Below are 27,002 nucleotides of genomic sequence, written 5' to 3'. Positions count from 1 at the left end.
TAAACTTTGTAAAGTGTAACATATGTAAATGCAACCTGTTTCCTACATGAATGAAATTATAAAAAAATAAATTCACTAATACTTAATACTCAGTTATAAACCCTCCATAAGAACAACTTTGGGTTTCCAGGATGTTAAATGTTCCTTTAATGAATGTTTATCCTGTAACGTTCATCATGTGTGTGTGTATATATATATATATATATATATATATATATATATACATATACATATATACATATATATACACTTTAATCATGAATAAAGCTGCTAGTTACAACATAAACACTATTTAGGTGCAGTATTAGTAAATGGTATCATATATATTATAAGTATTTCTGTTACGTTAAATGTTGTGATGTGAAATATTTCCTGGACTGTTTATGTTTACATCTAACCCCGCCCCCCCGGCTGTGTTGTCACGTGACAGGAGGCAGGTCAGGGCGGGGTTATCGCTGCTCGCTCCGGTAACGGTAACTGCTTTATTTACCGTTTTACTCTATCCGGCGGGGATGGCGTCCGTAACGGCAGGCAGCAGATGTCACTGACGATCTGTCCGCGGTAACGGAACCCGGTGTGTCGGTGTGGCGGGAAGCCCGGCCCGGTGTCGGTGTGTTGTTTAGGTTAGCCAGGTAGCTAGCTGCTAGCAGCTGCTTCGTTTAACGGTTTGCTGGGAGTCCGCCGCCGGCGGAGACAGCTGCCCGCCGCCAGGTGAGCATCACGGGACACCTGTACCGGGGCGGCCGCGGAAGATGGACGGAGGAAACACCGCCGGTAAACCTGCAGCAGGAGGCGCTAGCGGATGTAGCTAGTTAGCATCAGGCCTGAATACCAGCACACTTCCTCCCCGCCCCCCCGGGCTGCCCCCCCCACCCCCCACCCTCCACCAGTACTGCAATGGAGTCGGTCCTGAACCCGCCGCCGCAGTTCGTAGAAAACTCCTATAAAAGTAAGTAAACACGGTGCAGAAGGTGTAAACATGAAGCTCGCGCACAGGTGAGCCTTAACGTGCTGACCTTTGACCCCCTCCACCTGCAGTGACTGAGGAGGACGTGAAGAGGCTGATTGAGTTCAGAGCATCTAACGAGGCTCTGTTCACCGGGAAGAGGAACTCTGCCAAGATAGCCTGGAGGTATGAAGAGTTAACCTGAGGGACAGGTGTGTCCATAGTAACAGCAGTCAGGTTTCCATAGTAACAGCAATGTAATCATCCCTCCTGTTCATACTGCTGCAGGTGGAAGTATAGTAACAAAAAGAGGAACTTTGACACTAAAAAGACTGTAACGTGTGGCGTTGATAGACTAGACTGTATGTTCTGAATGTGAACTGGTCACCAGTTCTAACGTGCATTATGAACAGGAGGAATAATTACAGCTTTAATGTTCATTTGGGCTCCTGACTGACTGTTGTTTGAAGACACAGACGCTTGTGAACTCGTCCTTTTTTTTAAACTTGTGTTGGTGAGTTTTCCTCTCAGCTGACCTGCCGTCACCCTCCTGTGTGTCGCTCAGCACCATCTTAAAAGGCCTCGGCCTGGAGGGGAAGCTGACTGCAGACCAGATCGCCAAAAAGTGGGACAACCTGCGGACAAAATACAAGGTAATCTGACTATCAGTGATCTGACGTCGGTAACACAGACTCTTACTTTTAGAAACAACGAGCTTCATGCAAGAACATTTTCTGTGAAGTTTGATCCACTTTGGATTCTCTGGTTTCATCCTGATGAAGGTCACCTGTTCACGAGCCGCTGAACGTGTTGAGAGGCGTCATGTGACCCTCACAGAGCTGTTAGAGAGAACATTACAGCCTCCAGGAGCTGCTGTTTCAGCTCCTCTCATACTGACTGACGTTGATGAAGCTGATGATGATGATGATGATGTCAGCAACGTTCAGCTGCTCGTGATCAGGTGACGTTCATCCAGAGATTCAACCGGTCCAACAGAACGAAGCTCGAAACGTTGTTTTGAGTTTGTTTGCTGTCTCTCTCTGCAGGACCTGAAGCAGCCCTATCAGGGTCAGGACAACCTGGGCGGCGTGGTGGAGTCGTGGCCCTGGTTCCACATCATGGATGAAGCCATGCAGGGTCGTCTCTACAACAGCAACCTGGTGCTGAGCCCCGACAGCGTCTGCGGCGGCGGCGGCGGTCACCGCGGCAACAGCCAACCCAACCAGAACCAGGAGAACACCGACATCCTGGAGTTCCTCATCAAAACGGAGATGGAGGACACGGTAGCGGCGGAGGAGGCGGCGGCGGAGGACGACGGGACGGTTCACGCCGAGGCGCCGCCTGCAGAGGGCGTGCCGATGGGCTGGAGGAGGATGAGCGAGTGTTCCTATAAGAGTACGTAGTAGTATACGACTCGCCGCACTGAGCCTCAACCAGACGCCGCTGTAAGACGCCGGTGGGAAAGTAGCGGCCCGTGGGCCAAATCCGGCCCCCTCGTCGAAAATAGAATGACAAAATAAACCCTGTAAATCACCGTGAACGTCTGGACCGCATCACGCCGGTCCAACAGTGTTTGATGCTGACAGGAAGTCTAATAAACCAGTCAGAGGTTTAAGTTTTATTGTCCGATGGTTTGGCAGGAAGTCGTCCCTTGCTACGAAGTTTAAGGACGTCTGTTCACGGCAGCAGTTTCTTTAATCTGGGATGCGACGTGTTGACCGCCAAGCTCCGCCCAGCTCATTTACATATTATAATCAGATCACGGCAGTAGAAGCAGCTGACAAGACGTTTTAACAGACACCCACTGATCACATGTTAATAGCAGGTCAGCAGACTCACACGCCACCGCCCGTTTCCCTCCCGACACGTCAACCAGGAACTCGTCTGTGATGTGTCGTCTCAGTGTGGAGAGTCGAGACGCGTCGTCCTTTTAACGCAGAGATTCTCTGATCTGAACAAACTAACGTTGATGTTTTTGTTTGTTAGTGTTGAGAAACGTGTCGTCTGTTCTTTTTAATCTGCGTCAACGTGTGAAACTACGAATCACAACAGTTCAGACGCTTTACTGACACCACGTTCACACGTTTCCTTCTAATGAATCAGAATAGATCCACAAAATATAAACTGTCATCAATTAAATGTTTATAAATGTTCAATAATTCAGTAAATCTTTGTTTCTCGTCGTCAGTGACGGAACCAGAAACCGAGCGGATGATCAAACTTCGAGCGGCGAATGAGGCGCTTTTCACCGGCAGGAAACATTCAGCCAAACCGGCCTGGAGGTGAGTTCACATGATCCAGACGGAGCCGGCTCTGTTTGAGATGAATAACTGACCTGACGGAGGTTTCTGCTCCCTGCTGAGACGCCACTGAGCATGTGCAGAAACACACGTCTGTTTACAGCTTCCTGTCAGGAACTAAAGGAGTCACAAATATTATCAGGCTGTCAGTCTCTCCAGAGTTTTTACCACATACATGGAAACCTGCTGTTGTGGCGGCCATTTTTAAAGCAGGCGGCCTCCAGTTTATCAGTAACTGTTAGCCTGTTAGCCTGTTGTTTCCTGTTAGCCTGTTGTTTCCTGTTAGCCTGTTGTTGCCTGTTAGCCTGTTGTTGCCTGTTAGCCTGTTAGCCTGTTGTTGCCTATTAGCCTGTTGTTGCCTGTTAGCCTGTTGTTGCCTGTTGTTGCCTGTTAGCCTGTTGTTGCCTATTAGCCTGTTGTTGCCTGTTAGCCTGTTGTTGCCTGTTAGCCTGTTAGCCTGTTGTTGCCTGTTAGCCTGTTGTTGCCTGTTGTTGCCTGTTAGCCTGTTGTTGCCTGTTAGCCTGTTAACCTGTTGTTGCCTGTTAGCCTGTTAGCCTGTTAGCCTATTGTTTCCTGTTAGCCTGTTGTTTCCTGTTAGCCTGTTAGCCTGTTGTTGCCTGTTGTTGCCTGTTAGCCTGTTGTTGCCTGTTAGCCTGTTAGCCTGTTGTTGCCTGTTGTTGCCTGTTAGCCTGTTAGCCTGTTGTTTCCTGTTAGCCTGTTAGCCTGTTGTTGCCTGTTAGCCTGTTAGCCTGTTGTTGCCTGTTAGCCTGTTAGTCTATTGTTGCCTGTTAGCCTGTTAGCCTATTGTTTCCTGTTAGCCTGTTGTATCCATGGTGTCAGAGCTTATCTCAGTAGCGGTTCTTTTGTCTTGTGTCAGTCGTCATTCGTGCTCTCGATTTAACAGAATCATAAAATCGTTCAGAGTTGCAGCAAACTGAAGTAAATCGTCGTCTTCGTCACTTTCAACAGACAAATTGTGCACACAAATGATTATTTTGACTATTAATTATTAGTTTTGTTCTCCTCGTTCCTCCTTTGCTCCATAAAAAATGATCTCAGTGTTTTCATCACCATGTTTATTCTCTCTGTGACGTCATAACGTCCGTTTCTTCTTTCCTGTTGACACATTTCAAACCTGAACATCTTCACTCATTCCTCCTGCACTCAGCCAGCCAGCCAATCAATCAATCAGCCAGCCAGCCAGTCAATCAATCAGCCAGCCAGCCAGTCAATCAATCAGCCAGCCAGCCAGTCAATTAATCAATCAGTCAGTCAATCAATCAGCCTACTGGGATGAGTCTGTGATTGAACTGGTTTGTGTTCTCAGAGCCATCCTGTATGAACTGGGTCTGCAGGGGAAACTGACCACAGACCAGCTGGCCAAGAAGTGGGACAACCTGAAGAGGAGATACAAGGTGAGTAACCGCCCGCCATCACCTGTAGTGACATCACCGCGTACCAGGTGACCCAACAGAAACACAGTCGTTACTCAGATCCAGTTCAGTCACATGATATTAAAGACAAAAAGGAAAAACGGAAGCTTCAGAGAAACAATCAGCTGTTTTATAGATGATTTGACTATATTGTCATTCGATGTCTGTTAATACAGCAGAAACAGCTGTGAACTAATAAACATTCATATCTGCTGACGGCTGCATTATATTCAGTTATTAACAGGTTATTAACTCTTTATATACAAATCTAAAGAACATTTTTTCCGTCTCCTGCAGGAGCTGAAGTTTCCCGCTCGAGGCGTGGAGACCAACCCCAGCTCCTGGCCCTGGTTCTACCGAATGAACGACGCCATGGAGGGCCGCTTCGCCGGCGCCGCGCCCATCCTCACGCCCATCGTGGAGGACGAAGACGAAGACTGCGAGCCGCTGTCGCCGACGCCCAAGAAGAGAGCCCGGCGGAGCCGAGGCGGGATGGCGGAGTTCCTGACGGAGTCGGAGATGGACCTGCTGGTGGACAACGAAGAGAAAAACGGGTCGTCTGCTCTGGGAGAGCTGCACCGCATGGCCGAGCTCACGTACAAACGTAAGACGCTAATGAATGCGGACGCTTTATTTATGAGACATCAGGTTCTGTTTGGGATTCATCCTCCATGAAGCAGATGTGACATGTTAGACTGGATTATTGATCATCTAATGAACCGAGAGGAAGGAAACATCTGTTTAATGTTTTAACTAAATAACTGAAGGAACGTCTCAGTGACAGTAACGACGCACTCTAGAAAACACAGAGGATGTTCTGATGTTTAAACCTACACCTGACATCACCAGTACGTCAACATTACACCAGTACATCCACACCAGTACATCCACACCAGTACATCCACACCAGTACGTCCACACTGCACCAGTACGTCCACACCATTACATACCAGTATGTCCACACCAGTACATACCAGTATGTCCACACCAGTACATACCAGTATGTCCACACCAGTACGTCCACACTGCACCAGTACATCCACACCAGTACATACCAGTATGTCCACACTGCACCAGTACGTCCACACCATTACGACCACACTGCACCAGTACGTCCACACCATTACGTCCACTCTGCACCAGTACATCCACACCAGTACATACCAGTATGTCCACACTGCACCAGTACGTCCACACCATTACATACCAGTACGTCCACACTGCACCAGTACGTCCACACCATTACATACCAGTACGTCCACATTGCACCAGTACGTCCACACCATTACATACCAGTACGTCCACACCATTACATACCAGTATGTCCACACCAGTACGTCCACACTGCACCACTACGTACCCATACATCCACATTACACCAGTACATCCACACCAGTACGTACCAGTACGTCCACACCAGTACGTACCAGTATGTCCACGCCAGTACGTACCAGTACGTACCAGTACGTACCAGTATGTCCACACCAGTACGTACCAGTACGTACCAGTATGTCCACACCAGTACGTACCAGTATGTCCACGCCAGTACGTACCAGTACGTACCAGTATGTCCACACCAGTACGTACCAGTACGTCCACACCAGTACGTACCAGTATGTCCACGCCAGTACGTACCAGTACGTACCAGTATGTCCACACTGCACCAGTTAAACTCATGTTTGCTTCAGTGATGATCCATCAGGTTAAAAGTCAGTTCAGCCAATCAGAGCAGAGCTTATTAAACTGCAGCAGATTATTGATCTAATCAAAGTAAAACAATCAGTAGAACATTAAACTGGTTCTGATGAAGATTTGAGACAATTACGACTGAAACTAACGTTTATTTTCATTATCTATGAATCACAGTCTATCAAACGTCAGATAATAATAACGTTATAATAACTATTGTATCTTTACTGGTTTCACTTTACTGGTATCTTTACTGGTTTCTAACCGTCGTCACAGTGACTGAAGACGACACCAGGAGACTAATTGAGCTGCGAGCTGCTAACGAGTCTCTGTTCACCGGGAGGAGGAACACCGCCAAGCCGGCCTGGAGGTAAAGAAGCACAAGATAGAACATCTGCACTGATGTTCACATGTTCAGTCTGTGATCATTAAACCTCTGGAGCTTCATAATCAGTTTAATAAGGTTCCTCTTCATGTGTTTAATGACAACAGAGCAGCTGCATGGTTATTGTACGTGTGTGTTTATATGATGTTGGTGTTGTTTGGTCTGCAGGGGAATAGTGAAGGAGATGGGTCTGACGGGGAAGATAACACCTGACCAGGTCGCCAAGAAGTGGGACAACCTGAAGACCAAATTCAAGGTGACAAACTTCAGTTTCCAGCCGTCAGGGTCGTGTTACGCTGAGAAGAAGTCGATCATATGACGTGTTTAGATGTGTTTACAGCTTGTGAGCAGCTGCAGTGGAAGGAGTTCAAAGTCTGTCGTTACGGATGCACGATGTTATCGACACGTCATCGGTGTCGGCCTGACTGTGCTTCCCTCCGCGGACGGTTTCACCCCGACGGTCCCGGTGTTTCCTCTGCAGGCTGCACTTCACTCAGCCGCCCGTCAGATCAGCTGCTTCTTCCCGCTTTAACTTGATTAACAAACCGAGGCTAACGTTAGCTGGGAGGCTAATAGAGGCTAGCTGGCTGCGCTTCCCTCCGGCCATGCTGCGGCTAACCCTCCGCTAGCCTCCCAGCTAACGTTAGCCTCGGCTCTCCATGTGGATCCAACCGGAGCACCGAGCCCCGGTTTGTTGTTCAGGTTGGAAGAAGCAGTGCAGCCTGCGGAGGAAACACCGGGACCTTCGGGGAGAAACAGTCCGTTGAGGAGCCGCTGAGTTCGGCTGCACAGATAGGAAACACCTCGGCTGACAGGATGTAAAAAAATCTTTTTGGTTTATAACGGCGGTTGGCAACCAGCGTATTAGGTGCATTACTGCCACCTTCTGCTCCGGAGTGTGGACCAGAGATTAAATCCTACACATTAATCCTGTCTGTCTAATAAACCCAATGAAAACTCTACTGCTGCTCCCACTTGACAGGTTCATTAAAGTTTTAATGCTGAACTCCAGTTTTCCTCAGTTCTTCCCTCATATATTCTCTTTCTTGATCATAATTAGTACAATCTATGCTTGCAGGTATAATAGTCTCGTCAGCCAGCTGGAAAGAACATGTTCATATATCGGCATCGGCCACAATGAGTTGGAAATATCGGCATATCAGATATCGATCCAATATCGTGCATCCGTAAGATCAGTGAAGTGTTTTCCTTGGTCGATATTCTCCTGAATGTGACTGAACACAGAAGCGCTGCTGGATCATGTGACCTTCATATATGTTTAAAGTCCCTCCTCTCAGGAACATGTTTGTTCTTCCCTCCGCTGGATGTTTGTCTGCTGAAGGAGGAAAGTTTCTCTGAGCTCAATGGAAAATCTGATTTTTTTAAGGGGCGGAGCTACGAGCAGGATGTGACATCACAGCTAGTTTGGAGCCAATCGTTGGTTCAATATCCAGGAAGCTGCAAATTAAATAAATAAATAAATACAAAAACTGTAACAAAACATAAAAATTTGACTTGTAGGAACCAAATCAGCTGATGAGACCAGTGACGAGTCTTAAAGGTTCCTGGTGTCTGAACGTGGTGGAGAAAACAAAAACTAAACTTCCTCTGCTCCCAGTTTTTAACGTCAGCGTAAACTGATGGTCCAGTTCAGATTATGATTGAAACTCGCAGCCAATCAGAGCTCTCCGTCTGTCTCCGTCCCTGCAGGACCTGAAGTTCCCTCCTCGGGGGATGGAGGGCCAGACTAACCCCGCCTCCTGGCCCTGGTTCCAGCTGATGAGTGACGCTCTGGAGGGGCGTCTGGCGGGGAAAGCTCCCAGAGTGACGCCCATCTGGACCAACGAGGAGGACGCCGTGTTCGGCTCGTCTCCGCCCGCCGACAGAGACTGTCTGATGGCGGAGAGGAGCAGCGTGTCGGAGCTGGAGAGCATGGTGGGGGGAGACAACACGGAGGCCGACGGCAACGTCACCTACATCGACGCCAGCGGGGAGGAGTGTTCGACGCCCTCTGACCTCTCTTATAAGAGTAAGACTGACTCCTCCGAGTGTTCAGTGCATCTGCTGTCAGCTTAAGATTAGATTAAATATGTGTCATAATAAAAATAATAATAATAATACATTGAAAGCAAAAAATGACCTAGTAAAACTATACACTACAGTCTCAGTAACTTTATTGCTTCTTTAACTTCATATAAACTCAGCAGCCAACGTCTCTATATGGTGATTAATAGGGATGCACAATATTATCGGCACGTCATCGGTATCGGCCGATAGAAGCTCTACAATGATAAATCGGTATCGGCGAATTCTGCCCATTATGAGCAGCCGATATGTCGCCTCCTCCTGACTGTGCTTCCCTCCACGGACGGTTTCACCCCGACGGTCCCGGTGTTTCCTCCGCAGGCTGCACTTCACTCAGCCGCCCGTCAGACCCGCTGATACTTAGACCTGAATAACAAACCGAGGCTAACGTTAGCTGGGAGGCTAGCAGAGGGTTAGCTGGCTGCGCTTCCCTCCGGCCATGCTGCGGCTAACCCTCCGCTAGCCTCCCAGCTAACGTTAGCCCCGGTTTGTTGTTCAGGTTGGAAGAAGCAGCGGGACCGTCGGGGTGAAACCGTCCGTCGAGGAGCCGCTGTGTTCGGCTGCACAGATAGGAAACCCCTCGGCTGACAGGATGTACCACGGTTGGCGACCAAAAACATACGTACGTATATCGGTGTCGGCAATCAGCCAGAATGAGTTGGAAATATCGACATATCGGATATCGGTAAAAATATTGTGCATCCCTGGTTCTTAATAATTAAAATGAAAAAGACACGTTAGACTCTTCCATTTAGCAGCTGTGTATTGTCTCTCAGTGACGGACCAGGACACCCGCAGGATGATTAAACTGCGAGCTGCTAACGAGGTCTTGTTTACCGGAAGGAGAAACGCTGCCAAAGCTGCCTGGAAGTAAGAGCCTGTTGTTGTTGTTTTATGGATTCATACTGTAGCTGTAGTTCTATCAGCTGTGTTACAGATGCTGAGTCTCACATCTGTCTGTCTGTCTGTGACTCTCAGAGCCATCCTGAAGGAGCTCGGCCTGCAGGGGAAAGTCTCCACCTACCAGATGGCCAAGAAATGGGACAATCTGAAGAGGAGATACAAGGTTCAGCAGTCTGATCCAAACATCCGTCTGCAGCTGATTAATGATCATCTAATATTATAATTAATCTGTTTAATGTTTCTGATTGTCAGAGAATCATCTGTTCAACATGTTTCTCCTCCTCTTCTTCCTCCTCCTCCTCCTCCTCTCAGGATCTGAAGTATCCTCCCGTGGGGATGGAGAGCGTTGCAGACGGCGCCTCCTCCTGGCCGTGGTTTCACCTGATGAACGAGGCCATGGAGGGCCGGCTGGCGAGCAGCGCCCCCCTCCTCACCCCCGTCACCCAGGACGACGAGCAGCACCCTGACCCCGCCCCCAAACAGCGGCCCCGCCCCGCTCCTCCCCCTCCTCCTCCTCCCCCCCCCTCCTCCTCCTCGGACTACGGACAGGAGGCGTTCGGCGGCGACGGCGGCGCGGAGCAGAACCAGCGGAGCTCGGAGGCGTGCGACGGGCCGCTGGGAGGCCTGGAGAGGGAGTGGGAGGTGGTGGAGAGGGAGCGGGCGGCGCTGGAGCGAGAGAGGGAGGTGGTGGAGAGGGAGCGGGCGGCGGTGGAGAGGGAGCGGGCGGCGGTGCAGGCGGAGAGGCTGTGGTTGGACAGAGAGCGGGCGGCGGTGGAGCGGGACAGAGCCATGGTGGAGCAGGAGAGGGCGGCGCTGGGGAGGGAGAGGGAGGTGCTGGACCAGAGAGCCCTGATGCTGAACTCTGTGGGACACTCCGGACACCTCAACGCCCTGATGTAGACCGCCAGGCTCCGGGATGTAGACCAGCCACGGTCTGGGATGTAGACCGCCAGGCTCCGGGATGTAGACCAGCCACGTTACGGGGTGTAGACCGGCGCGCTCCAGGATGTAGACCGTCCCGGCAGGCGAGCTGAGAGCCAAGTGTGGCCGTCGGTCTCCCCACAGAGAGCGGAGCTCGCCGGGGACTGACTGGTCCTGCAGGTGGACCCACCTGAGCTGTAGAGCTGCACAATTAATCCGCATTTCACTCGTGATGCTTGTTTCCATGGTTACCTGAGGTCAGGTGGTGAGAGTTACTCACAGGCAGGTGTCCAGGTGTGGAAACAGTCGACTAGACGAGAATCACTCAAAGTATTTTTATCAGTTTAGTCTTTTTTTCTCTGAAGTGACGATTTGCTGCTTTTCTGTTTGTTTTTGTTAATTGAACGTATTTTGATTTTAGACAAAACAAGAAATTATCTTTCAATATTTTTCTGACATTTTATTGATCAAACAATTAATCAATTGAGAAATAATTTATGAATTAATAATGAATTGATACTGAAAATAACAGTTAGTTGCAGCCCTACTCACCAACACAACCACTTCCTGTTCCGCCTCCTTCCAAAACACACATCAGACAACCAACGTATCGATAGAGACGAGAAGAACGCTGTCACGTCACTTTCAGTTTCCTTCCTCCTCCTCCTCCTCCTTCTTCTTCTTCTTCTTCCTCTTCTTCTACTACTTCTTCTTCTTCTTCTTCTTCTTCTACTACTACTACTTCTTCTTCTTCTTCTTCTACTACTTCTTCTTCTTCTTCTACTACTTCTACTTCTTCTTCTTCTTCTTCTTCTTCTTCTTCTACTACTACTACTACTTCTTCTTCTTCTTCTTCTACTACTTCTTCTTCTTCTTCTACTACTACTACTTCTTCTTCTTCTTCTTCTACTACTACTTCTTCTTCTTCTTCTTCTTCTACTACTTCTTCTTCTTCTTCTACTACTACTTCTTCTTCTTCTTCTACTACTTCTTCTTCTTCTACTACTTCTTCTTCTACTACTTCTTCTTCTTCTTCTTCTTCTTCTTCTACTCCTTCTTCTTCTTCTTCTTCTTCTACTCCTTCTCCTTCTTCTTCTTCTTCTTCTTCTACTACTTCTTCTTCTTCTTCTTCCTCTTCCTCCTCCTTCCTGTGTGCTGCTGGAGGTTCGTCCACAGCGTTCACCTCAGTGTCGGAGAGCAATGACGACTGCGGCACAGATGAGGGCGCCACATGCACGAGTGTGAACATAATAACTGTTATGGACAGAGCAGCAGCAGCAGCAGCAGCAGCAGCAGCACCTGCTGAGAGCTGAAGACTTTAAGGTGTCAACAAGCTCCAGTAATCAGCCTGGCAGGTAAAACCCAACCAAGAGAAGTTAACACAAACAGTTAATGAACATGTTCATAACAACTCAGTCAGGAAGGACGAGACCAAACAGTTTATCACCAGTCGTGCAGTTAATGTCTGATATGAAGGCAGCAGATGTTCACAAGCTGCTCTTCATCACCAGTTACAGACTGTAGGTGATGATGTCACCAACAGATCAGCTGGAGACAAACTGACAGGTGATCACAGGTAACACCAACACATCCACATAGAACTGCCAGTGAGTAACTCCGACCAATAAGAATCAGTCTGTGTATGTTTGTGCAGGTGAGCTGTTGACTGTTGCTCAGCTTTCTGTTCGCAGGTAAACCGACAGCTGCAGGTGAAAGTCTGGAGACGGAAGCAGTCGTATTCACAAACATCCTGAAAGCAGCTGCTGCCTGTCAGTCCTGACTGACTGATTCACAAAACATCCTAATAATAATAATAAAACTTTATTGATAAAGCAGATTTCATACAGAGAGATGCAACACGTTCACAGGACATAGAAACATGCAGGAAACAGGAACATGAAGGTCACTGAGCTGATCTCACTGGTTCACCTGCTGCAGGTAACCAGGCTGTCAGTGAAAACAGATAAAATATTTAAAAGAAACTTTTAAAGCATATTTTCATGACAGTTAAGATAATATGGGTTCAATCATTTCATCAATAAAACAATCTATTAACACCGGAGGCGACAGTTTGCTCTTCACACTGTATTCAACAGTTAATTAAGAGTTATTACATCCAATAATCAATCAATACATGAAACTGATTTCATGATCGTAGCTGGATCATCCTGTAAAATAATCCATTAAAGGAAAAACATCCCATAATATCTGAAATCAGATTAATAAAAAGTTTCCGCAGTTCTTTAAATTAAAATATGTAAAACGTTTATAATGATGCTACTTTATTGAATTAGTTCCTCGTCGTGCTGCTGCGTGATGATCAATACTTGATTTGACTCACTGACACATCAGTTTATTACAGTTAACACTGAGTCTTTAGTGAAAGTTAACCAGTGACTTTATTTAATCAGAACACAAAACAAGTGAAACATAAACAGTGTTGACAGTCGCAGTGTTCTGGTGTCTGGATCCACCGTCTCACTGCAGGAGCAGGAACACATGACGAGCTGTCCTGATGTAAAACAATCTGACGAAGAGGCGGGAGTCTTCCTCTCCAGAGTGTATGGTTCTGTATCAGGGCTCGTCATCGCCGTGGCAACGCGGACGTACTACAGGAACACAGAGGAGCTTGTGTTTACGTTGTAAAGATGATGGAAATTCTCAGGACTCACAAAGGTTCACGTCTGAATCACTAAATCTGAGCTCAACATGACTCCAGTTTCACTTTCTGTCCTTTTTATTTAAACTTTAAACTCTGTGGCCAGTTTAGACTCTGTAAACTTTAAAAAAGTCGACTTGATGTGAAGAAAAACTTGTTCTGATGTAAAGATTTGAACATTTAAAGGAGCTTATTTAAATAGACGGTGAAGCTGAAGGCAGTTTAGTGTCATAATTGTGCAGCTCTACCTGGTGACTGTTACCTGCAGATATCTGCTGTATGAGACCGCCGAGGAGGGAAAGACTGCTTCGGACTGATGATGTGGTCTCGTCTCATCGGAGAGAAAAGTCCGGACGTGAATCCAGATGAATAAAACATGACGAGCATTCAAGTGTTTCCCATGAGAGGAATTTATTTGGGCGTCTGAGCCGAACTGAATTTTTCCCATTTTTGTATTTATTTGTATTTAAAAGTCGTCTGGCAGCAGTTTGTACCTCTCATGTGTTTCCATTACAGCACAAAACATCCAATTAAAATCTGAAGATGTTCAGGAGATATTTCCAGAACCTTCAGAGACTCTTTGAACCGTCTGGATGAACAAATATTCTGTCTGTTGCTCCATGAAAAAGACTGAAACCTGCTTCTGGATCCAAACAAAGATGGCGGCTGTAAAAAGATGTGAAACAATATTAAAAAGTTTGACCAGTCATGTTGGTATTATGTTACTTTTTATTATGTTTTCATACAAAACAACATGTTCATATTTGTCTTGCGTTGTACAGAAAGTGCAGTGTCAGGTTATTTTCAGCTACCTGGACATGAGACCTTGAAAAGTAAGAACATGTTTTATATGAAAATATAAAATAATTATTAATAATAGTGACGCAATATATGTAAATATAACTGATAAAACCTTTCAGTCGTGTTTCACGTCGTACAAATTGAGCAGGAAGAGTCGACAGTTTTCAGCTTCCATATTTGTTTGGATCAGAAAACAAAGAAAATGTTTTTCATGAAGCAACAGACGGAATATTTTTTCATCCAGAAGATTCTGAAACAGCTTCAGAACAGCAGGACGTGTTGGTTAAACATCTTCTGGGTTTTTAAAGATCAACATGTAATTATATTTCAGGAAATACAGAATGAATATTTGTGTTACTGTGTCATGAATATAACTGCCTACCAATCAGAGCAGAGTGCTGCGTTTACATTTACAAACCAGAATAGAAACTTCAACTTTGACATCAGATCTTCAGACCTTCACCGTCTACAACAAACTTCATAAATCACAGACAGAAACATAAACTGAACACTGCTGCAGAAGCCAGAGGAAACACCAGAACATTTCAGGTTTTTGTTGAGTCATTTTATGGTAAATTAACTCTTTTAAATATAATATTATAACATGAGACAGATGTCGCGCGTTTTATCTTTACCAGGTAGAGTGACGTTTGAAGCTGTTTGCTGCTGTATTTGTAGGATTTTCTCTGGATAAATGAACCAGAACTTGTAGGACTGAAGCTGCTGATGAAGGAGATAAAAACTCACTCAAATGGTAAACAGACTGTACTTGTAAAGCGCTTTTCTAGTCTTTTGACCACTCAAAGCACTTTTACACTTTGAATCACATTCACATCCATTCATATGCTGAATGGATACAGGAGCCAACATGCAAGGTCCCAACCTGCCCATCAGAGGAAACTAACCATTCACACACTGATGCTGCAGCCATCAGGACCAATTTGGTGTTCAGTATCTTGCCCAAGGACACATTGACATGCAGACTGCAGGAGCCGGGAATCAAACCACCAATCTTCTGATTAGTGGACGACCCGCTCTACCTCCTGAGCCACAGCCGCCCCCACTTTACTAAAAGACACCCCCACTTTAAAAAATGAGGAAATATATGTATTTGTGAATCGGGTAACAGTGAACTAATAGTCATGAATCTTATCAGAAACGTCTTCAAATAAATTTGAAACTGAATTAGAACTTTGTAATTGACTGCTGGCCTGTTTATTCAACACATTACCTCTCTCTCTCTCTCTCTCTCTCTCTCTCTCTCTCTCTCCCCCTCCCTCCCTCCCTCCACACACACACACGTGACTTCCAGTAAAGAAGAAGAAGGGAGGGACAAACAGGCAGGAAATAAAGTTGAAAGTATGCAGTCAGACTCCATTTCAACAGAGCAGAAGGAGGAAAACAGTCTGAGGCAGGGTGAGTGTTAATATCAGGGCTGCTAATAATGATTCAAGGTTAATTTATTGTCATTTGCATGCTTACACATGTAAACGAAATTTGTACTCAGGTTCAGCGGCGTACAATGCAATAAGTCTAAAAATAATCTATAATAATTAGTCCTATACTAAGAATAAATAACACAAATAAGCATATCTAATAAATACTGCAGTGCAATAGATTAAAAAAAGCTGCGCAGCATGATAAAAACAGCAGCGTTAGAAAAAGAGCAGCATGTTAAGATAACATGGCAGCATGACAGATAGCAGAACAGAGGCCGAACAGTGAAAGTGTGTTCAATGAGGCGTGGAGTTCACGAGTCTAACAGCCTCTGGGTAGAAGCTGCGTTTGAGCCTCGTTGTTCTGGTCTTGATGCTCCGCTGCCTGTTGACCAGACAAAACAGGACGCTTGAAGACGTCACCATGAACTCTAAGAAACTATAACGGACATTTTTAACTGTTTTATGACATTTTATAGACAAAACAATTAACCGATTAATGTAGAAAATAACTGGCAGATTAATCAATAATGAGTATAATTGTTAGTTGCAGCAGGAATTCAATGTAATTTAATCCTGAACCTTCATGTACAGCTGATTATAGGACATTACTATCAGTGTACATTCAGCACAAAGTGTCATCTAGTTATTGCTCTATCTTTAGTCTGTTTATTTTTATATTTTATCCTATTTAGTAAATATATAATTAATCTTTTAGTTGTTTAATTATTTTTTTACCTACCTACCTTGTTTTTATGATACACATCCTGAGGGGATCATGGATGTGTGAAACTAAATTTCACAGCAATCCATCCAATAGTTGTTGAGATATTTCAATAAAGAAGTAAAAAGTCGACCTCATGGTGGTGCTAGAGGAGAAGTCAGAGCATCACCAAAGTCAGTAGGATTCATCCTCTGAAGTACATGAATGTCTGAACAACATTTAATAACAATACATCAAATACTTGTTGAGAAATTTCAGTCTGAACCAAAGCATCGGACTAAGCTGCTGCTGGCAGCTAAACATGCAGGAGGGTGTGCTTTATAACACTGAACAGGATGTTATCCACAATATGTTTGGTAAAAGATTGATGCCATCCTGTTAGAAAGTTATCTACCAGGAACATTTACCTGTACATATTTGATTGTGACATTGTGTTAAATTAGCAGATAGTTGAGTCTGATTCACCTTTACCTGCTAACTGAAAGCTGCTGTGAGCTGCTCTGCTAACAGTGAACATAAATGTTATCAGAAACGTCTTCAATAAAATTCTCTGCTCACACTTTGAGCTGTGAGTTAATTTGTAAAGTTCAGAGTAATTTCAGATGCAATTGTTCATTCAACACATTACCGCTCTCTCTCCACACACACACACCACACACACACACACACACACACACACACACAAACCACACATACACACACACCACACACATACACACACACACACACACACACACACACACACACACACACACACGTACGTGACTTCCAGTAAAGAAGAAGAAGGGAGGAGTAAACAGGTAGGGAGTAAATGTGAAAGTTCAGTCTATTCAGACTCCATTTTAAAGTCAACAGAGCAGAAGGAGGAAAACAGTCTGAGGCAGGGTGAGTGTTAATATCAGGGCTGCTAATAATGATTCAAGGTTAATTTATTGTCATTTGCATGCTTACACATGTAAACGAAATTTGTACTCAGGTTCAGCGGCGTACAATGCAATAAGTCTAAAAATAATCTATAATAATTAGTCTGGGTTTATTATACTGTGTATGTGTGTGTGTCTCCAGTGTTACTGGTTTACCTCTCAGACTCCAGAAGATGAAGGGTTTGGAGGAAGAGGAGGACGGAGCAGAGTCTCTGATATCCAGCTGTCTGTCTATGAAGAGTGACTTGTCTAAAGATCGTCCTCCAGACATCAGTAATGAACCTGGACCCTCAGACACAAAGTAAGAGACTGTTTCTACTGTAAACTGACCTGAAGATGATTCAGTTTTTAATCTCATTTGATAACCTGCATTACAACTCTGTTCTTTCATAATTTTTTAATTCAGTTACTGATGTTATTGTTGTTTGAGCATCGACTGCATTATTTCTTCGTTTATAGCTTTCATTTTGTTTTAAGAGTGCTAGTTGCAATATTTAATGCAGGTTAAATTACAGAGGACAGATTGTTTTGTTTGTTTTCTAGACATGAACAAGTTAATCTGACAGCCCAGCATCAGGCAGCAGTGCCTTTAGTTTAAAACTATAATATGTAACTATTCTGCATTAAAATGTCTAAAAACAACTAGATCTATGTTATATGTTTTGTTGAGTTGTGTACTTACATTAAACCAAATGGTTCCAACAATTTTCAAACCCAGAGAAATTTGTAATTTTAATCAAGGTAAAGGTCTGTTTCATTTGGTCGCCTGTCAATGGCGTCATACCTCCTCTACCAAAGAGTTTACACACACAAGATACATGCGTCAGCGTTGTGTTTGTCCTCTACAGTGGCATCTACCAAACAATATACACCTACAAGATAATACATAGGCGTTGTGGTACCCGCCAGAAACTGTCATAAATCGACTCCTATTCTGTCTTAAGCCACATTTTATGATAAACTTTTTAGATCTTGGTCGTTTTTAACTGTATCTTTTAACCAGATGAAGGATTTGGAAGGACCTTAAATTATCAGAGAAACAAGTTGAGCAAAAGTTAGCAGCAGCTCGGCTAGCAGCCCCTCCCTGACATGCTGTGTCCGCCGTACAGCATCAGAGAAACACTAATTTTTAACGTGAAACTGCTTTATTCAGTGTTTTAACCAGTTTTAATCACCGGGTCTGTTTGTTCTGGAGAGGAGGAGACCTCTTCCGATAATTCAGCTCATGCTAAAAATCTGCTGAACGTCTGGATCTTAAGTTATTAGAGAAACAAGCTGAGAAAATGTTAGCAGCAGCTCAGCTAACAGCCCCTCCCTGATGTCCTGTGTCCACCAAACAATGTCGGAGAAACACTGATTTTTAAAGTGAAACTGCTTCATTCAGTGTTTTTACCTGTTTTAATCAGTGGGTCTGTTTGTTCTGGAGAGGGGGAGACCTCTGCGAATAATTCAGTTCCCAGTAAAGACATCCTGAATGATGAACACTGGAGTTATCCTAACCCTGAGAAGCTGGTTGTTTAACAACAAAGACAACAACTCCCATGATCCCTTGCTGCTTCACACCGTCATCACACTCCATCTATTGTTATTGTTTTGATTGAGAGCCCTTGTGGCTGAAATTACATGTTGTGTGTTTAACTGTTAGAAAAATAAACTGTTATATAAAAATCATTTTTTGTCATTTGGCATTTTCACAGCTCACATGTCAGACTTTGTGTTCTTAAACATGTAGATGTTTAAAAACTCTTCACGCAAATATATCCAGCTGTAGATAAAATGTTGAGAACATGAAGAAGGAGAGATGAACATAACTATTTGTTGTCATTATTGAATCATGACCCTGAGCCATGTTTCATGTTAAACCTGCTCTTTACAAGAACTAATGATATGTGTAAAACAATTGTTGTTTCCACAGACAGAGAGCAGAGTCTCTGATATCCAGCTGTCTGTCTATGAAGAGTGACTGGTCTAAAGAACATCCTCTACACTTCAGTAATGAACCTGGACCCTCAGACACAAAGTAAGAGACTGTTTCTACTGTAAACTGACCTGAAGATGATTCAGTGAGACGGTTTCATTAAGGTTGTAGTGTAGATATGAAGGAAACACAGTGGAAAGAAATAATGAACTACCTTCCATTCAGCTGTAATCTAGAACAGATCTTCATGTACATGTTAACCAGAGACAGAGACAGGGCTGCTATTGCTATTTGATTTTCCAGTCTAACAATCTAAAGTAGTAGCAGGTAACCCAGGGTGATATTTACTAAGGATTTAGTAACAAGTCACATTGTGTCTCCTTATTTATTAAAGGACTGCACCGGGGTTTTGTGCAGGTAAAATGGAAGAAAATGGAGTGTTTGGTCTCCTGCAATACAGAATGTGTCTTAACGTGTTCCTGTTCAAAGACACAAAATATGGGAGGAAGTAATGGAAATGTATACAAACAGCCTGCTGCAGCTGATTTATCACTGCAGACTGACCACTGCAGCAGAGGAAACTGAGTCTGACATTTAACGTTTGGGAAAAGTCAAATGTGTAAAACTGTTGTATCACACTGACACAGAGGGAGAGAGATTATAGCAGAAACAGTGAGAGAGAGAAACACAAATGAAAAGATGCATTATGAAGATATTTAGCTGAGCTCTCTGTTCAGCACCACAACACAAGACTAAAGAGCAGCAGTCTCTTATTTTTCTGTTTTGCTCAGTTGCCTCCTGCTTATTTTTCCTGACTTTTAATGTCTCATAGTAGCTTAAAGGAGCCCTGTGGAGTTTTCTTGTTAAAGTCATGTAAACTAATAAGAAGCTACTAAGTTGAGAGGAAGGACTGGGTTTATTATACTGTGTATGTGTGTGTGTCTCCAGTGTTACTGGTTTACCTCTCAGACTCCAGAAGATGAAGGATTTGGAGGAAGAGGAGGACGGAGCAGAGTCTCTGATATCCAGCTGTCTGTCTATGAAGAGTGACCGGTCTAAAGATCTTCCTCTGTTCTTCAGTAATGAACCTGGACCCTCAGACACAAAGTAAGAGACTGTTTCTACTGTAAACTGACCTGAAGATGATTCAGTTTAATGTCATCTGATAACCTACATTACAACACTATTCTATTATAATTCTGTGTTTTTTAATTCAGTCACTAATCTTTTTGTTGTTTGAGTTTTGACTGCATTATTTCTTCATTTACAGCTTTCATTTTGTTTATAGATGCTTGATTTCTGTTCTGAAATGTTTATTAGTTGCTTCAACCAATATTTAATGCAGGTTAAATTACAGAGGACAGATTGTTGTTTGTTTTCTAGACATGAACAAGTTAATCTGACAGCCCAGCATCAGGCAGCAGTGCCTTTAGTTTAAAACTATAATATGTATCTATTCTGCATTAAAATGTCTAAAAACAACTAGACCTACGTTCCAACTGTATCTTTAATCAGATGAAGGATTTTGAAGGATCTTAAATTATCAGAGAAACAAGCTGAGCAAATGTTAGCAGCAGCTCGGCTCACAGCTTTTCCCTGACGTCCTGTGTCCTCTGAATAGCATCAGAGAAACACTGATTTTCTATGTGAAACAGCTTCATTCAGTTTTTACCTGTTTGTTCTGGAGAGGGGGAGACCTCTGCAGATACTTTGGCTGTCCTGTTGTGACACTGAATAGAAGACAGGTCTCAGCAGACAGCTGCAGCTTCTGTGGATCTTGAAGTTAATGTTTTAACAATGGGCATTTGCAGACCAGTTGGACTGCAGCTTTGTTGGTTGGATTGAAGGTGAGCTATGTTGAAAGAGGCAGGTGCTGTTTGGAGCACCGAGCTGGTGGACAGCAGCACTGGAGGAAGACTTCTGGTTTAACAGGATAATATTACAGGACTTTTTAGCCCAAGGAACATGAAAACTAAAGAACATGGAGCAGAAGGCTTTAGAGACTGCAGTGTCTGTGGTTGGAGGTCGATAAAGCTCACAGGACGAACTGAGAGGCCAGATAACTAACAAATAGGAGTCAGGGCTTTGAACTGGCTGTTTTCAGCAGGAGAGAACTACTGGCAGATGACCTTCAGCAGACAGGGAGGGATGTATTGTTCGTATTTTCTTAAAGAAATGCTAAAGTAGAGAGGAGAGATGACACTTCACAGTGCTTCTAGAGAACCAGACACATGTTGAGGAATGGGAGGAAGACTCCTGGTATCCAGTGTGGGAGTTTTTAAATTAATCTTTGAATACAGAACAGAGATTTATTAAAAAGTTCTTTTGGGGGGGGCGAGGGTGGTAAAATGAGGAAATATATGTATTTGTGAATCGGTTAACAGTGAACTAATAGTCATGAATCTTATCAGAAACGTCTTCAACTAAATTTGAAACTGAATGAGAACTTTGTAATTGACTGCTGCCCTGCAGTTGTTCATTCAACACATTACCTCTCTCTCTCTCTCTCTCTCTCTCTCTCTCTCTCTCTCTCTCTCTCTCTCTCTCTCTCTCTCTCTCTCTCTCTCTCTCTCTCTCTCTCTCTCTCTCTCTCTCTCTCTCTCTCTCTCTCTCTTTCTCTCACCACACACACACAAACCACACACACGTGACCTCCAGTAAAGAAGAAGAAGGGAGGAGCAAACAGACAGGAAGTAAAGTTGAAAGTATTCAGTCAGACTCCATTTTAAAGTCAACAGAACAGAAGGAGGAAAACAGTCTGAGGCAGGGTGAGTGTTAATATCAGGGCTGCTAATAATGATTACTGTCATTATTGATCAATCTGCTGATTATTTTACTGATTAATTGTTTAGTTGATTAAACTGTGTCAGAAAAATATGAAATCACAGTGTTGACGTCTTCAAACGTTGTTTCCTTTGTTCTTTTCCTGGTTTCTGCGTCCTCACAGTGATGTAACGTGACACACTGCTGCAGTTAAAATAGAGAGAAGTCACAGTTAAGAACCACACAGATGTTTATCTGAAGTCTGTTTGTTGGATTTAAAGCAGAGTCAAAGTTTATCTTTGTGATGGCTGGAAAACACACATGGTTGTAGTTAAAGTCATGTAAACTAATAAGAAGCTACTAAGTTGAGAGGAAGGACTGGGTTTATTATACTGTGTATGTGTGTGTGTCTCCAGTGTTACTGGTTTACCTCTCAGACTCCAGAAGATGAAGGATTCGGAGGAAGAGGAGGACGGAGCAGAGTCTCTGATATCCAGCTGTCTGTCTATGAAGAGTGACCAGTCTAAAGATCTTCCTCTGTTCTTCAGTAATGAACCTGGACCCTCAGACACAAAGTAAGAGACTGTTTCTACTGTAAACTGACCTGAAGATGATTCAGTTTAATGTCATCTGATAACCTACATTACAACACTATTCTATTATAATTCTGTATTTTTTAATTCAGTCACTAATCTTTTTGTTGTTTGAGTTTTGACTGCATTATTTCTTCATTTATAGCTTTCATTTTGTTTATAGATGCTTGATTTCTGTTCTGAAATGTTTATTAGTTGCTTCAACCAATATTTAATGCAGGTTAAATTACAGAGGACAGATTGTTGTGTTTGTGTAGCGACTACTGGCAACAATGTAAAAGTCGCTGAGAGGCTGAGGTTGGGCCTTGTTTGCCGTTTGTCTGACACGCTACCAAAAAGATTCGCTGAGATCAAAAAATAAGTTTAATAACTTTTATTAATGAAAAGGATCAACTTATTATAACGTGCACAAAATATAGGCTACTCAAAATAATCACAGCGATCAGGTGTAAAACAGCGGTCAACCAAAAATACGACAACCCACTCACCCTCTGTCTTTCTTACCAGCTGGCATGCAGGTGAACAGGTGCTTATATTAACTATAGGATACCACCGCCCATATCCATGTGACCTGATTATCAATCACCATGATCGTGCAATAATAAACAAACCAAAATAACCCAAAATATAAAACAAAAAATGACTACTTTGCAATTCATTCAAACTTGAAATTCCTGAACTTGACCACGTCTTGCTATAAAGTGTCTGAGTGCATTAATGAAAGAGTCTGTGTCCAGTGAAGGTGCCACTTCAAGGTGGATTGCGCGTATGGCCAGGCAGGTGAAAATGACTCCATACCTCTTCACTACACTCCTTCTGCTCCTCACCTCGAAAGGTCCAAAATAGTCAACTCCAACACGAGTAAAAGGAGGTTCATCTGGAGTAACTCTTTCATAAGGTAAGTCTGCCATCTGCTGGGACACTGGCTGAGCATTCAATCGTCGACAGATGATACACTTTGACAGAACTCTCCTTATGGCTGTACTGGCACCAGTGATCCAATATCTCTTGCGCAGTTTGGATAACATGTGGTTACGACCACCATGTCCCACCTCTTGATGAATGTGCCTCAGAAGAATGGCTGATATATGTAAATTTTTAGCCAGTATTATGGGATGTTTCGTTTCTGCTGGCATAGATGACCTGCTGAGCCGACCACCAACTCTCAGAACACCATCCTCCATCAGTGGGCAGAGTGTGTAGATGTGACTGTGCCCCTTCACACTTTTTCCCTTTTGCAGCCTGGAGAATTCCTCTGGAAACCTCTTCCTTTGACTAAACTTGATGATCTCCAGTTCAGCCTTCTCAAGCTCCTCCACTGATAGACAACTTTAAACTGTCTTTCTCTTAAAAGTTTCCATGTCCTTCTCCAATGAACGTCTTTGTTGGTCCGTATCCAAGTCAGACTGTGCAAGAGCCATGCTCAATTGTCTCCTCTTCTGACAAACAGACAAGAGCCTAGTCTTAAATCTCAAGATCCAAGCAACAGACTTTCTCAGATGGGTCCAAGAGTCAAAGCAATGGATCATGCGAGTCACTGCATCAACCTCCTCTCTGACCTGTATAGCATTCACTGCAACAGCTTTCTTAACCTCAGAGTCATCTGATGGAAGTTGAAGAGCATCGTCAGGAGAGACAGGCCACTCACTCTCAGGATAAAGGAGAAAATGAGGCCCTGACACCCATGTTGCATTCTTGAGAAATGTATCTACTTTCACACCCCTGGAGGCAACATCGGCTGGATTGCTTGCAGTTTAAACATACCTCCATTGAGAAGGGTGTGAGGCCTTGCGAATTTCTGAGACTCGGTTGGCAACAAAGACTCTGAATCTGGAAGTCTCATTTTTGATGTACTTGAGCACAGAAGCACTGTCCGTCCAAAACACAGAATCCTGAAGATGCATGTGCAGCTCTTTCCTCCACAAGACATCAATGCGACTTGCCATGGTGGCAGCAATAAGCTCCATTTGGGGGATGGTAACAGACTTCAGTGGAGCTACTCTAGCCTTTCCCATAACAAAGGCACTGTGTACTTGAGAGTGGGCATTTTGTGACAACAGGTAAGTCACTACTCCATAGCCTTCTTCACTTGCATCACAGTAACTTCTCCAAAGTCCAGTGGTTTCAGACATCTCATGATGTTACATTTCTCCAAATGACAAAGTTCATCCAGCCAACTTGTCCAGTCCTGAGCAACCGACTCAGGTATGACATCATCCCAGCCAAGTGCTCTCCTGCACAGATCCTTTAAGATCTTCGCTGACAGGGCGACAGGACTCAAGATACCAAGAGGATCATAGATGGAGCTAACTGTTGAGAGAATCCCTCTCCTGGTGAGTGGTCTGTCCTTGATCACAATCTTGAACTTTAAAAGTATCAGACTGGATACACCATTCCACACCAAGTACTCTCTCTACTGGTAGCACATACTGATGTCCAACCTTTTCATATCCTTAGCTCTGTGGCTCTCAGGTATCACAGACTGGAATCCACCTTTAGCACAGATGGAGACAAGGTCATGATAAAGTGACACTGCTTCCTCCTCCGAAGCTACTGACACAAGACAGTCATCAACGTAGAAGCAATATAGGACCTTATCCACCACTTCCTGGCTGAACTGTTCTTTGGTGTCCTCTGCACATTTTCTGAGGGCAAATTTGGCGCAGCTGGGAGACGACGTCACCCCAAAGAGATGCACCATCATCCTGAAGTCGCTGAGATCTTGATTTAAATCCCCATCAGGCCACCAGAGGAACCTCAGCAAATCAACATCTTCCACTGGCACTCTTACCTGGTGAAACATGGATTCAACATCTGCCATGATCACCACTGGTTCTTTCCTGAATCTGGTCACCACTCCTATCAGTGAACTTGTAAGATCTGGTCCCTGTAGGAGCCGAGCATTAAGTGATGTTCCCTGGAAACTCGCTCCACAGTCAAAGACAACTCTGATCTTTCCTTTTGTAGGATGGTAGATGCTATGGTGCGGGATATACCAGACCTTGCCATCACTACGTTCCACATCCTCTTCAGGCACCCTTTCAGCATAACCTTTGGCAACAAGGTCATTCATGAAGGCCATATAATCAGCATGGAATGAGGAATCCTTCTGAAGCCTCTTCTTCAGGTGTAAGGCACGCTGCTCAATGATTTTCTTATTATTTGGCATGCTAACGTCCCTTTTCCTCAGACGTAAGTTGATCTGATAGTGGCCATTCACTTGCTTTGCTGAGTTTGTGACCAGTTCCATAAACTTTTGATCTTCTCTTGACATGCCAATTTGTTCATCCATGCTGCATTCAGGGAAATTTGCCTTAAATTGCTGCTGCCAAAGTTCGTACAAACACACAACTGACACTCTGTTCACTTGTAACTCTGGCTGCTCACAGTCCATTGCATCTCCACTGTCTCCTTTCAGTGGTCCATTCGCGAGTGTTAATATCAGGGCTGCTAATAATGATTACTGTCATTATTGATCAATCTGCTGATTATTTTACTGATTAATTGTTTAGTTGATTAAACTGTGTCAGAAAAATATGAAATCACAGTGTTGACGTCTTCAAACGTTGTTTCCTTTGTTCTTTTCCTGGTTTCTGCGTCCTCACAGTGATGTAACGTGACACACTGCTGCAGTTAAAATAGAGAGAAGTCACAGTTAAGAACCACACAGATGTTTATCTGAAGTCTGTTTGTTGGATTTAAAGCAGAGTCAAAGTTTATCTTTGTGATGGCTGGAAAACACACATGGTTGTAGTTAAAGTCATGTAAACTAATAAGAAGCTACTAAGTTGAGAGGAAGGACTGGGTTTATTATACTGTGTATGTGTGTGTGTCTCCAGTGTTACTGGTTTACCTCTCAGACTCCAGAAGATGAAGGATTCGGAGGAAGAGGAGGACGGAGCAGAGTCTCTGATATCCAGCTGTCTGTCTATGAAGAGTGACCGGTCTAAAGATCTTCCTCTGTTCTTCAGTAATGAACCTGGACCCTCAGACACAAAGTAAGAGACTGTTTCTACTGTAAACTGACCTGAAGATGATTCAGTTTAATGTCATCTGATAACCTACATTACAACACTATTCTATTATAATTCTGTATTTTTTAATTCAGTCACTAATCTTTTTGTTGTTTGAGTTTTGACTGCATTATTTCTTCATTTATAGCTTTCATTTTGTTTATAGATGCTTGATTTCTGTTCTGAAATGTTTATTAGTTGCTTCAACCAATATTTAATGCAGGTTAAATTACAGAGGACAGATTGTTGTGTTTGTGTAGCGACTACTGGCAACAATGTAAAAGTCGCTGAGAGGCTGAGGTTGGGCCTTGTTTGCCGTTTGTCTGACACGCTACCAAAAAGATTCGCTGAGATCAAAAAATAAGTTTAATAACTTTTATTAATGAAAAGGATCAACTTATTATAACGTGCACAAAATATAGGCTACTCAAAATAATCACAGCGATCAGGTGTAAAACAGCGGTCAACCAAAAATACGACGACCCACTCACCCTCTGTCTTTCTTACCAG

The 27,002-nt window shown here is 43.9% G+C and overlaps 2 protein-coding genes and 1 long non-coding RNA gene across 4 annotated transcripts in view; all 3 read left to right on the top strand.

The window, feature by feature from the left end:
- Positions 1–406: 406 nt before the first annotated feature.
- On the top strand, positions 407–11,080 carry LOC122985155. Of its 2 annotated transcripts, XM_044355607.1 has the most exons (13): positions 407–949; positions 1,039–1,132; positions 1,512–1,599; positions 1,993–2,341; positions 3,135–3,228; positions 4,574–4,661; positions 4,977–5,283; positions 6,645–6,738; positions 6,922–7,009; positions 8,464–8,782; positions 9,615–9,708; positions 9,817–9,904; positions 10,054–11,080. In XM_044355607.1, exons 1-13 carry the CDS (start codon positions 898–900, stop codon positions 10,639–10,641), a joined length of 2,343 nt encoding a protein of 780 aa, XP_044211542.1. In that variant the 5' UTR covers positions 407–897; the 3' UTR covers positions 10,642–11,080. The 2 variants fall into 2 exon arrangements, with proteins under 2 accessions (XP_044211542.1, XP_044211543.1); XM_044355608.1 differs by lacking the exons at positions 407–949; positions 1,039–1,132; positions 1,512–1,599 and adding an exon at positions 1,814–1,907.
- Positions 11,081–17,378: 6,298 nt separating this feature from the next.
- The window catches only part of LOC122985203 (protein NLRC3-like), a 40,563-nt gene continuing 30,939 nt past the window's right edge, over positions 17,379–27,002 (top strand). The window contains exon 1 of the mRNA XM_044355680.1: positions 17,379–17,506. Coding sequence (XP_044211615.1) covers positions 17,379–17,506 — 128 coding nt within the window. The remainder of the gene's footprint in view (positions 17,507–27,002) is intronic.
- LOC122985222 lies at positions 22,383–26,406 on the top strand. Its single transcript, XR_006404072.1, has 3 exons — positions 22,383–22,461; positions 25,043–25,045; positions 26,374–26,406. It is a non-coding gene; the product is annotated as an uncharacterized LOC122985222 (long non-coding RNA).

This window comes from Thunnus albacares, chromosome 7 (genome assembly GCF_914725855.1).
Source record: "Thunnus albacares chromosome 7, fThuAlb1.1, whole genome shotgun sequence".
NCBI classification, from domain to species: domain Eukaryota; kingdom Metazoa; phylum Chordata; class Actinopteri; order Scombriformes; family Scombridae; genus Thunnus; species Thunnus albacares.
The sequence above is the reverse complement of the archived record's forward strand: the minus strand, read 5'-3'. Positions and strand labels throughout refer to the sequence as shown.